Source organism: Solea senegalensis, linkage group LG6 (genome assembly GCF_019176455.1).
Source record: "Solea senegalensis isolate Sse05_10M linkage group LG6, IFAPA_SoseM_1, whole genome shotgun sequence".
Taxonomy (NCBI): domain Eukaryota; kingdom Metazoa; phylum Chordata; class Actinopteri; order Pleuronectiformes; family Soleidae; genus Solea; species Solea senegalensis.
The window spans coordinates 12,860,442-12,873,604 of record NC_058026.1 but is presented as its reverse complement, the minus strand read 5'-3'; the positions used below and the strand labels follow the sequence as shown (position 1 = coordinate 12,873,604).

Genomic DNA, 13,163 nt, shown 5'->3' with positions numbered 1-13,163 from the left:
ACTTTGTTACTTTAAGTGTGTGTGTGTGTGTGTGTGTGTGTGTGTGTATATATATGTGTGGTTGTTTGGTCTGCTTCTGTCCCTCACACTCTTTTAAGTTTATGGCAAAAATGCTATACTTTGATGAGACAGACCATGTGTCTCTTTGTTGGTGCCAGACTATGTACCCACATAGCTTGTGTGATCCGTTAACAAGGGTACAACAGACACACACAGACAGACACAACATACAGGACGAGACGTATAACATGTTAATCCAGGCATGACAGTTTCCATCTGCAGCAAATATGAGTCGTAATGAGGTCTAATTGATCCGGCACCCAAGCGGGAATCGGTAAGGCCATAAAAGTAGAGGATATTAAAAGGCCTGGCTGGTAGGTTGACCTCTCTGTGTTAATGTGCACAGTATATATTCAGTTCTGTAACAAATGATAAAGTGAAATTATGTGGCATGAGGTCAGTGGATTGACACTGAAGAAGTAGACACACATTTGACCTCGATGTACATATTTAGCTCGGGTAGTGAGTTAGAAAACTTAATGAATTGCTGTTGGCCCAATGGAGAGAGAGAGAGAGAGAGTGAGTGTGTGCGTGTGTGTGCGCGCGTGTGTTCCGGTCAAGCTCGCCATACCTCGACGTCGGTGTTGGGAAAGGGACTTCAAAACTGAGAACCGAGAACTAAACAAGAAGGCCTACGATTATCTGGCTTATAGGAGACCAACAGCTGACAAAGGACATGCTCCAACTGGACTCTAAGAATAGAGAATGTTTTTTTTTCTACCCAAAGCGGATTATAAACTCTTGTACTCCTCCTGAAATGATCTAAAGGAGGGTGTTGTCCTATCTTCTTTAAAAGTCCTTTAAAAGTTTGTCAACTTGCTGCTTATTGAAGACGTCTCATCCTCGGGACCCTTTATCCTGATATTTTGCACTATTTTGGATTAATTACTACAGAATCTGTTTTGTTTTTTCTGGATTACGCACATATGGAGAGCTTTTACGCGCATTCTTTGTATGTTTGAATGGCTGCAAATCATTAATGCAAACATTATTATGTCTTTTTTATTGTTTTTACATTTCAGGCGTTGTTTTGCATTTCACAATGCACACTAGTGTCGAGCTTGTTTGATTTCCCAACTGAATCAACAGTATCATATCTCGCTTCTTGGCTGTACCCGTAATAGCAACTCATATCGCTTGACACTGTACGCAGACTGACTCTGGTGCGTCCTAAACGGGCTTTTGGTACCGTGTATATATTTTTTTCACCGTTTGCTTCGAAGGAATCTCAACTCTGGACGACGTTATTGTTTGACGTCAGAAAATGCTGCCGTTGTCGCCTCTATTGCTCCTCGTTTTCCCCGCCGCGGTCTTGGTGGCAGCGCAAAGCGCCGGGGACCTGCACGGTTTCACGCTGTCCAGTGGGAGCACAGGTTCCGACCCAGCAGGTAAGTAGTAAGTGCTGGTGCTGAATGAAACATGGAAACATGGAGCGGCCGAAATATAGACTTGCTCAAACACAAAAACGGGCTATTTGCTCTCACTTTTGGAACAGGAGTCCAGAGCCGGCCCAAGCCTTTATGGGGCCCTAAGCAGAGCCCCAGCATCCCACTACTTCATTAGTGCTAGACTATTATTGATACAAATGTATTACTATAAATTGCATTCATTATAGGTGTGTTGTTTACACCAAACCAGTTTCACTCTTGTTTTTTTAACCTTAGAGGACAGTAAAATCACAAAAGTGGCCGTGTATTATTTGCTATTTCACATTAAGTGTGAAGCACTAAGTGTGGTGATACTGAACTTGAGTTAACCAAGTCAACCAGTTTAATGACTTTGGTGTGCACTAAATGTGCAAATCTTCAACTCCAAAATAAACAATTTAACTTTATTTAGCTATTTATTTATCTAAATATATCTGAAGATTTTCGAGATTAATTTAATATGTAAAAAAATAAAAAACACACTATTGGGGGCCCCAAGCAGCCACTCAGTTCACTTATTCCTTGCATGAGTCTTTGCCATGCTAGGACTAAATGATAGTCATTTGTTCCATATTTACCCAAATTGTATCATGATTCGAGTGTGATTTTATATGTTCTACACAATATTTAATAAGAAATTGATTTGAAAAATGATTTAACTGCATATGTTTTAATGTTCAGCCAATGTCACTACTCTGATGACACTGAATGACACCTTTTTAAAAAAGGTCCAATATTTAGAAGAAAGCATATTGAGAGATCGAGTTAAATTTTCAGAACACTTAAGTTTTGAAGCATATGTGAACCTTCTGGGAAGCAAAAACTTTTTATGTCTTTGCATCAAATAAATGGCTGAATGATGCTCCTAAATCCAGCAGCAAGGGATGTTTAAACGTCTCCCCGGGACAGGTTTTATGCTGTGCATCTTGTGGTTGTGAGGATGAGCAGATGAACATGGATTACTGCAGATATTTACTATCAAACGCTTCAGTTTTATGTTTTTAGTATAGAACAAGGTCAAGTAAAACAGCAGACTATCAAAAAAATTGAATTTACTACGTTATTGGCATACCAAATAATTAGGGAAGGGAATCAGTATTGGGAATTACTGGATTGGATATCAGACAAATAAAAATGGTAAATCTGATACAATCCAAAAATCCTATATATCCTATGTAAAAAGGTAAATAAAAATCAGCAAATGCATTTTAGCTGAGTCATGTTTGGGCTGTTTATTTCTTCTTTTTTGGAGAACAATACTTGTCACACGGTTGGAAGATAATGTCTTTGAAATGACTCAGCACAAATGTGTCAGTTTAAAAATTGTCAATTTTTGTTTGTCATGTCACCTTCCTATTTTCAGTATGTCTTGTTCTTGTTTTTTTCCTAAGCCACTTTTCACCATTGTATTTGTCCTTGGACTGTGAGTGAAGAGCAGCTATGTATTTGGGGGACTGGTTATCAGTGGGTTTACCGGGCTCACCATTGACCCCCCGGTCTCTTCAGCACCCCAGAGCACCAGAACTCTATTCAGTCACACAGACAAAATAGGCTCTGACTCACTGGACTGACTAATGACAAAAAGCTGTGTGTGTCATCCCTTGCATTAGTTCCCATATACTTACATAGCCTGGAACACAATGTTCAGTGTAAATCCTAAACAGGTTTCCATTGTTTCCCTGGCTTTATAGCACACACGATCAATGGTCACATAACTGAAAAACAAACAGTGAACTGGTTGACTGGCATTTACCACCTATATTTACTCATATGAATAAATGACTGCTCGAGATTAAGTGCAGGCTGCAGACTGATTGGACACTAAATCTGCGAGGAAGCTTATTAAAAAAGTTCTTGCTGGGGGAAATTTGTTTTGACTGGAGAACAGACATCAGTCCTAACAGATGATTTAGTTGGTGCATTTAGCTGAATGATCTACTTTGTGTGGATAGAAAGATCTGTGTTTTACAGATACTTTAGCAACACATCTCTGTTGACAGCAAAGCCTGTACATTTCCTTGTCGTTATCATAAAATAAACATTTTCTTGCCCAACCTGTTCAAGGGATAACAACGATGGCCCATGGCCATTTGATTTTTTGTGGACATAGTAAACGTCAGCCAGATAAATACTCTATTTGTGTCGCACCTGACGTTTCATTTGTACGTTAATTGAATGAGCCAAAAGAAACATTCACTCAGCACAAAGCAAATTAGATGATCCTTCCCCGTGTGTGCTTTTAAATGAGCAGTGATTCATGCTCACATCACTATCATAAGTCTTGGGCTGGAATTAAAGAATGCATTTCTATATGTTGAGTGAAATGATGATTTGTCAAATGTCATTGGCTTCCTGTCCCATGTAGATCCCTGCATGGGAGTGTATCCACCATGTATGAGTGAGGCAGATCGCTTCAGCCTGGAAGCCCTGCGGAGCATTCATCATATGATGGATGACGACAAGGATGGAGGAATTGAAGTGGAGGAGAGTATGGAGGTACAAGACGCTTTTCATAATACTGTTTATTCATGTTTCCCCTTCAGTTCTTAGAAGCTACAAATGCCCAGTGTTTGTATCTTCTTGTGCCCGAGAGGCAGTCAGAGTGAAGCAGTACAACAACAGGTGTCCTGGCTGATGGGAGAGTCAAATGCTACTTTAAGGATAGCAATGGTATAACTTTTGCTTTTGGCTCAGTGACAAAATGTTGTTTGGACTAAAGAATATGGAAACACTGGTGACCTTCAAAGTCAAGTCTTAATGTTGTCTGACTCCAGTGTCTTCTATCCTGCGCATATGTTATTACTATCGTAAACCAATAGCAAAAAATACTAACATTATCAGAACCTTTGTATTTATATATAATTTTGTAGTCATAAGAACATGTTATTGATCCAAACATGCATTTATCCCTGCATGTGGCTGTATGCATGTGTCATGTTTAATAATTTAATTGTAGTATTCAGAGCAGGGAGGTATTTTGTCCAGAGAGGTTTGTGAGTCGTATGTGACATTGGTTGTAAATCCAGAATTCCAGAAGGCCTTCGGCCTCCAGACTGCAGTGCACCGATACAGTATCCAGGGGCTCAGGTTGCGGTTGCCATAGAAATATCAAGGGTAAGGGCCTGTATAATCAGAACACAGCCTCAGGATTCCTTCAGCCATCATATGAAGCCTCGGTTTACAGCCAAGGCGCATACCAGGACTGCACTATCACAGACAACCATGTACATGCAGTCTCTGAAGTTTGCACTACACGCTTATGCTTCTGTATCCATTCGAATTTAATACACATAAAACCAATATCTCCTTACCTTAAATCTCAAAACCATTCCAAGCCTTCATTTCTGTGCACCTACTGTATATTTTTGCAGTTTATCATTGAAGACATGAAGCAGCAGCAGACCAACAAACACAGCAACCTGCACAGAGAAGACCAACACATCACAATTGAGGAGCTCTGGAGGGGCTGGAAGTCATCTGAAGGTGTGTGAGGATGACAGAGAGACGTTGTGTGTGTGTCTCTGCTCATGTGTGCCTGTGTCATTCCAAATTCAACGCTGAATTTTATTTCTTTGTCTCCCCTTGTTTACATTTCCAGTACATAACTGGACTCAGGATGATGTGCTTCGCTGGCTGAAGGATTTTGTTGAGTTGCCGCAGTATGAGAGAAACTTCAAAGATTTTAAAGCCAACGGAAACACACTACCAAGGCAAGAACAGCCAATGAGATCGCTATAATCAATCAAGATTAAGTGATGTGTGACCGGGTTAAAGAAAAACCAACACGCTGTGCTGTCTGTAACAGTATGTGACATGTGTGTGCAGGATTGCAGCTAATGAGCCGTCATTCCTGAGTGGTCATCTGAGGGTTCAGGACCAGAGAGACAAACAGAAACTCAATATCAAGGCTCTGGATGTAGTGTTGTTTGGGCCACCTACACGTAAGAACAAGGCCTCAAATGCTCCCTATTCTTATGTCTCTTGAATGCATCTGTTTTTGTTGCCTCATAAGCTCTCTCTCTCTCTCACACACACACACATCATTAGGATAAGTGTTCCATAGACCCTTACCCTAATGTGGAGTAGGGATTGCATATCATACTGAAGAGAGTGTTTGTTTCTTCTTGGGCTTTACCTCAAATCCTATAACATATCAACATGAACCAAAAAAAACATCTTGTGTTCTTATCCTTTTAATTTAAATGGCCTGTAATTCATTTCAAGCCAGAGATGTTTATGACAATACACCCTCTATTAATAATCATCTTTCCACTACACCATAGGTCCTCCTCATAATTACATGAAGGACCTGCTGCTCATTGTGTCAGTGGTGATGGGAGTTGGAGGCTGCTGGTTTGCCCAGGTCCAAAACAAAGCCAGTAAAGTCCACATAACCAAGATGATGAAAGATTTGGAAAGTCTTCAGAGGGCTGAACAGAGTCTCATGGATTTACAAGGACAGTGAGTTTTTGTCTGTAACCCAACTTGATTATTTAAATGACTTTGTCTTATTGAATTGCACAAATAATGTTTCCACTTTCTCAGACTGGAGCTGGCGCAGGAAGAGAAGCGTAATGTTGCAGAGCAGAAACAGAACCTGGAGGAGAAGATGAGAGACGAGATCATGGGAGCACAAGAGGAGGCTTACCGCCTGCATGAGCTGAGACAGGGAGCTGTCACTGAGCTCAGCCGCCTGCGATATGCAGAGGAAGAGCTGGAACAGGTACTCATACCATTCATACAACCATAAGCAAGAAGCTTGCTTCGTAAAATTGCCTTAATTGTGGTTGACAATGAGAAGATCCCAATTAGTGACAGCCAAGTCTCCAAGTAAACATCTCAATTTAAACAATTGTATGTGTTTAGGTTCGTGGGGCACTGAAGCAGGCTGAGAAGGACATACAGGCTAGTTGGACGGCCTCAGAGGCGCTCCAGCTGTGGCTTCAGCTGACACATGAGGTAGAAGTCCAGTACTACAATGTCAAGAAGCAGAGTGCAGAACTGCAACTTGCTACAGCCAAGGAAGAGGTAATTAATGAAGTGGAAAGAAATAAAATACCATTATTAATTAATACTATTATACTAAAATACTACTAAAATGTTGAAAACTTTTTACTCATGTCAACATTTACCAGTGACAAGAATTCAGCCCTCAGACTTTGTACTTGCTGTTGACTGTTTTAAAGTCTATACTTTCTTGCAGGCAGAAAGAATTAAAAAGAAAAGAAGTTCTGTCTTCGGGACGCTGCATGTTGCCCACAGCTCCTCTCTAGACCAGGTCGATCACAAGATCCTGGGAGCAAAGTGAGTGACAAAATGAAATGTGCAGGTTGGTTTTGTGCAGATGTGTGGCTTCTCCAGTAAATATGTAAGAAGTAATATACAGTGGCAAGCATCTTTGTATCTGTTCAAGGAATGCCTTGTCTGAAGTAACAGCCTGCCTACGGGAGCGCCTCCATCGTTGGCAGAAGATTGAGCGCCTCTGCGGCTTCCCCATCATCAAAAATCCAGGTCTAGCAAACCTCACTGCTCAGCTCTATTCAGACTCAATTACCTTGGGGTTGCCCAGAGTATCCCAGACATCTTGTTCATGCCATAGCTCCGTACATGGATCTATAGAAGATCTGTTGGAAGATTCTGCTTCTCCAATCTTACCACATATGCAAGGTAAAGTGGCAGGAATTCTCACATTTTTGTCCACAAAGTGTTCAATCAGCTGACTGCTGTGGCCATGACATGTGTCATAATTCAACATAATGACATAATGTCCATTGTGACAACTCGGCTCATAATGGATCACCATGCGAATCATTCATAAATCCTTTATGTCCAGGAACAGCCCTAAATTTTACAGTTCACCTATCTTTTAATGTATTATGCATCAATATGATGCAAATATCCAATCAATCTAGTACACAAACAGTCACAAAAAACTGAAAAAAGTGTAAAGGTATTGTGAATAACTTGATGTTATTTTGATATGTTTATGGCTGACTAAAATATTGATGTTCGTTCAAGTCATCAAGCCTCTAGAATCATATTTTACTGCAATTGAGTAACAAGGGATGTAATCATTGCTACACTCCACCACTGTTTCAATATATGGATAAGGTTTGCTGATTGGTTCATCTTTGGGTTTCTTCTAGTGACAGTTCCACCACTGAAGCACTCTCCTCGAACACAGGGATCACTATGTCGGCCACGTCGTGTCATTGCTCAGCCGCCGTCTACCATGATCTCCTCAGACCCTGATCTTCTCATCCCCATCCGAGCTCCTTACCCTTGCTTTGATGAAGAAGAGAACTTCCTCCTGAAAACTCTCAAGAAGCAGTATGTTTCCTAGTCCACAACTTGAGATAGCCATTTCATTTTTCATTCAAGTGTTCACTTGGTCATTACCTAACTCCTTCTTTATTTCTTCTTGTTTCTTCCTCCCCTCATTCTTTTAAATTAATGTATACATTTACAGAGACTCCCAAGAGAAGTTCTCAGACGCAGATTATATGACTTCACCTCCTCTCAGCAAAATGTTTCATAGTCCAATGGATGCTTCCTCTCAAAAGCTCTATCACAATGATACTGAGCTACTTGGAGACCCCTCCATTGCAAAAGTAGAGGCTGTTCCAGTTCATAAAATTGCCACAGAAGAACTTGAAGGCTCTGTGGATGTTGGTAGTAGGAGGATGGCAAAGGACAAATTGTTGGAGAGCCCTTTGGAACCCCATTCTTTAAAGATGTCCAGAGAAGACTCTCTGGTAGATGCTACATCAAGGAAGATGTCCCGAGACAGGATGGACGTTCCCATTGATGTTACTGTTAGAAAAGGGATTCCCAGTGAGATGGATGTTGAATTTTCAACCCGGAAAGGAGAGAGAGAAACAGTTGGGGACTTGACAGACACCGCTTTAAGGAATATATACAGAGAAAGAGGTGATATACCATTGGATATGAGAAAGATGATCTGGAATGAATTGGAAACAACAGAGAAACAGGCTCCAAGGAAAATATCTAGAGATATGATGGGGTCTTCATTCGACAGCATCTCAAGAAAGATAATACGAGATGATGCCGAGCATCTGTTGGATTCAGGATCTAGAAGAATTACAAGAGATTCACAGGGAATGTCCTTTGATTCAGTTAATAGAAAGCTTCAACGAAGTAAAGGGGAAAGCCAGCTTGATTCTTCAGTGAGGGCAGTAGCAGTAGACAAAATGGTTGAACCCACTGTAACACCACGAAAAATATCTGGAGAAGAGTTGGAGTATAGCACAGATACTGCTTCCCTTAAGATGCTACCCAGAGAGACACGTGATGCCCTTATGGACACCTCATTTTCCACAGAGCAAGAGTTTGGTTTAGAACAACCAACAAACAGGTGGATGCTAAGAGATGAACTTGAGCTGTCTGCTGGTTCTCTCAGACGGAGAACTTCAAGAATGCCAAGAGATGCCCCTGAATGTGCCGTCGACAATCCCACTGGAAACATCTGCAATAAAGTTGACTGCCCACTTGAAATACCCAGGCACTCAACACTGACAGAGGAGCTGGAAACATCTGAATCAAGTTCTTTTCCTGTTCAATTTGATCAGCCAGACCTTATGGTAACCTCCAAGGTGCCACTGACACCAATAGACCCTTTCACTGTTGGCCCACTGAGCCAGCTTGTGTATGATGGAATCCTTGAGAAGTCCCGCAACTCCATGGCAACTAACCCAACCAGCCTCTCAACACCTAACCTATATCAGAAGAAGCTGCTAGCAGAGGTGGAGCCTCCTGTGCCGCCACCAAGGGCTGCCGTTTCATCTCTTGCGTCTCCTCCTGAGACCAAAGAAGACAAGACTAAGGAGAAGGAAAAGAGTAGGAAATCCCTCAAGCTCAAAAGTATTTTCAAAAAGAAACCAGAGTCAACTTCCGAGAAAACTCAAAGTGGACTTCATAAACTCTGACAATCAACTGAGAGTATTTATGCATTTTTATTTAAAAATTAAAAAAGTATTTTAATGAATCAGAAAATCAGGTTTTAGAAACTCACTGAAAATATCGGGTAGCACTTTTTAAAAAGCACAATCTTACTGAAAGCTGGGTCTTACTGAAAATCATTTTAAAACCCAGCGGTGCAAGACTTTTAATGTTGAAATAGACTAAAAGACACAACTAGCATATTGTTTGATGAAAGTTTGGTACACATATGATTTAAATACTACAAAACAATGTCAAGAATATTGTCAATATGGCACTCAGCTAATGTTTTTACACAGTCTTACTTCATATTATATTTATTTTATTAAGTCTTACATGTATTTATGGCTGTCATCAAATTATTTTTAATTAACTTTAGATGTGGATTTTTTGATACTTTGCCTTCAGCTGAATGACGGACTGTTGAAACACATGATGTTTCTCTGTATAACAGAGGCTGGAACTGCTTCAGCTTAATTTTTGCAGTAGAAAATATCAACATCAATCTGTTCCAGGTACATTTAATGAGGTCTCAATATAGGTTTCCCGATCTTAATTGAAGTTGTCGGATATGAAGAGAAAACAGAGTTTATATCCTGACTACAATAATTAATCCTGCAATACTGTGACAACGAGAATTGGACAAAAAAGGAAGTGGCCCCTTTTTCTTCTGTTCAATAGACCGCACTCATGTTGCATTCTGCTCATGTATTCATGTTTCAGAAATGGCTCAGAGTTGCGAATCCAAATACCTCAAGTTGAAAAAAAGTTTAATTGAGCAGCATGTTCCCATTATCCAGTATAAAGTGAATTTAGAGGTGGGCTCTTGCTTGGAAGGAAATCTACTTGGTGGTTTCAAAACATTTCTAACAGTTTTAGCAACACTTTGAAGAGTACAGTCATCTTGTTCTGCTAAAGCAGATCATTATTATACACAATCATTTTTTAGATTTAGCTGTTTAAATGATTTTATTTCTTAAATTATATTTGATTGTTGTTTGATTTGTGACAGATTTGAAACCAAGTTTACATTTATTTGGTCAGTCAGTCAATAACAGATATTTGTCTTTGGGGTTCGTTGGCTGGCCCTGCTCTTTTAGTCCAGCCAATAACAAAAACTAAATAAAGGATAGGATTATGAATTATGATAAAAATGAAGCTATAAGATCTGGCATATGTCATTTTGGGAGCTGAAATAGCTACCTTCAACCTGCAGAAGGACAGATGACAATTTGCTGCTGTCTACAATCTGGCGAGATGTTGATGATGAGATGAGATGAGAAATCTCCCTATTCTAAATTAAAGGAAAAAATCTAATTACAATTTGATTGCTTTGTTTCCTGAAGCACATTTTCATAACTGAAACTGCTTGCTGCTTTGTGTGTTTTTAAATAAGTGTGCGTGCCATTGGTGTGTGATAGTAGAGTTTTCATCGTGTGCATTTTCTATTTGCTTAACAAATAAGCAGCCCAAATAAACAGGCTTAATTGAATTAACATTGAGCCCTTAAGAACTGATTAGTCCTGATCCTGTGGATCACATTGGGAAGTTTTGTTTTGTTGAGCAGTTTACTTGATTTCTTTGTAGTGTGTGCACTGAATTGCACATTTGAATGCTTGAATTGTTTATATTAAATAATTATTTTTGTTTAGATTGTTGTTTACAGATATAAATTCAGTGGTCTGCCACGGCTATTTTATTTGAGGTTAAACAAAACTTTTGCTTTAAATTTGATTTATTGGAATATATATTTCTCATGTCTTACACTGTATCAGGTATCAGGAATAAATAATTATCTTGTTTTAGATAAGGACAGTTGCTGTATGCTGCTGTATTTTGGTATGACAATGATTTAATTGACTTGTTTGCTGATTTAATAACAATATACAAAAAATAAACTTTAAATACATTTTTTTCGCTTTATTGTGCAATTAAATCTACAAATTAGAATGTTTAATTGTTCTTCAAACAGTAATAACCACCATCATACATTCATTTTGATGTGTTGTACATTGTAAAAAACTATACAGTATAAATTATATTTTATTAGACCCTTCGAATAGAACTATTGTTCATTTTCATTTCAACAGCACAGTAAATTTAGATTTCATTAAATACTTACTCGAATTAGAATTACAAAAGGACAGCATAATTCAGGTTGGACTGCTGACCTGTAGATTTCAACTCCTGTGTAAGATACATTGTCTTTCCATGAGTGGTCATGAGAGGTCATAAAATCAAGTCTTAACCGGCCCTTTTAAAGTGTGATTGAACGTGTGGACCAGTCAATTGTCCTCACTTCCTGTGGTTTACATGTTCTTTGGTCCTCACAAACACGTATGTAAAGTACACACACACACACACACACGTTTGCACTTCATTCATCGTGAGGACCCTCATACACATAATACATTCCCTAGCCTAGCCCCTTACCTTAACCTTAACCATCACAATTAAATGCCTAACCCTAACTTAAACCCAATTGCAACCCTCACCCTAAAACCAGGTGTTAACCCCAAAAAAAGGCCTTTAAAGAAATAAGGAACCGCCAAAATATCCTCACTTTGCCACAGTGTCCTCACTCTGCTGGGTTTATACAATTGTTGGTCCTCACAAAGCCACACACACACGGTCACAACTGCAAGTGCATTAGTAATTACACATTTTAGATTGCCGATGTCTTAATTGCAGCAGCACAGAAAAAGATAACAACAAGCAAGTTATCATATGTAGAAAACAAGAATTTATCTTTTGAAATCGTGTGAAACTATAAGTGTAAAATTACAAGTGCCGTAAAATCAATAACACTGACACTTTACGAGGCTATGAATGACAAAACAGAGATATACTATAACATATAAAATCACACAGAGTGTGTAGTAAAGTTAAATGATGTTATTTAAAAATAACTTCAAACAAACCCAGTGAAAACACCATCTGTGACATGTGAATGACTCATGGAATATTCATAGCCTAATAGAAATTCAGTAGTACATAAGACAACACTTTGGGTGAAATGGATATTTTATAAACCACAGTATGTCTAAATGAAAGGCTGCTGATCAGTGTTTGGCTCGTTGAAAAAATTGCCTGCCAGTGGGATTCTTTGGTACAGATATTTTCTTTGAATATGTTGCTATTCACATTAACACAGTTTCAATGTAAAGACATGCCTGTCACATAAAAGGGATATGACATTCTGTTGTCTTGTTATGAATTTAAGACAGCTCATAGACACCCTTTTCATTTGTGGCACAAGTCTGGTTGGCTGGACAGTGGTACCAAAGCTAAAGCTGTAAAAAGATGAACGTGTCATTTATTTAGTTCAGTGTAGTCACACAAATTCTTAATAATGAACAACAACAATCAGCAACAGGAACAGACAATACCAAGTAAATTTAAATATGTATGAGGCTTCAAATGAACCTTTGTGACATTGTTGTGTGGAAGAACTGGAAACCCCAGTAACGTGATTCAGAGCTGAGGGAGCCACTGTTCCAACTAGTGTCTTACTTCAGTTATTTTGGAATGGTTGCATCATTGGCACAAGGTTGTGTTTCGTTCGTGGCCATGCTCCAGAACCCTAAGGGTGCCATGAACTGGAGTCTGCCTGTCATTGTGGGATTCACTGAGCTCATGGACAGAACTGTGTGGTTGATTGTTCACTCTGCTGACCTCTGACCTCTGACTTCTTTGGAAACTTGGAAACATCTGTTC

At 39.3% G+C, this 13,163-nt stretch overlaps 1 protein-coding gene across 2 annotated transcripts; it reads left to right on the top strand.

Annotated features, from left to right (window-relative positions):
* Positions 1-587: 587 nt before the first annotated feature.
* LOC122770423 (stromal interaction molecule 2-like) lies at positions 588-11,355 on the top strand. 2 transcript variants are annotated; one of them, XM_044027261.1, is made up of 12 exons: positions 588-1,448; positions 3,853-3,983; positions 4,859-4,970; positions 5,086-5,197; positions 5,313-5,428; positions 5,771-5,948; positions 6,033-6,210; positions 6,354-6,515; positions 6,691-6,791; positions 6,901-6,998; positions 7,634-7,817; positions 7,957-11,355. In XM_044027261.1, exons 1-12 carry the CDS (start codon positions 1,325-1,327, stop codon positions 9,431-9,433), a joined length of 2,973 nt encoding a protein of 990 aa, XP_043883196.1. In that variant the 5' UTR covers positions 588-1,324; the 3' UTR covers positions 9,434-11,355. The 2 variants fall into 2 exon arrangements, with proteins under 2 accessions (XP_043883196.1, XP_043883195.1); XM_044027260.1 differs by having other exon boundaries at positions 6,901-7,154.
* The last annotated feature ends 1,808 nt before the right edge of the window (positions 11,356-13,163 follow it).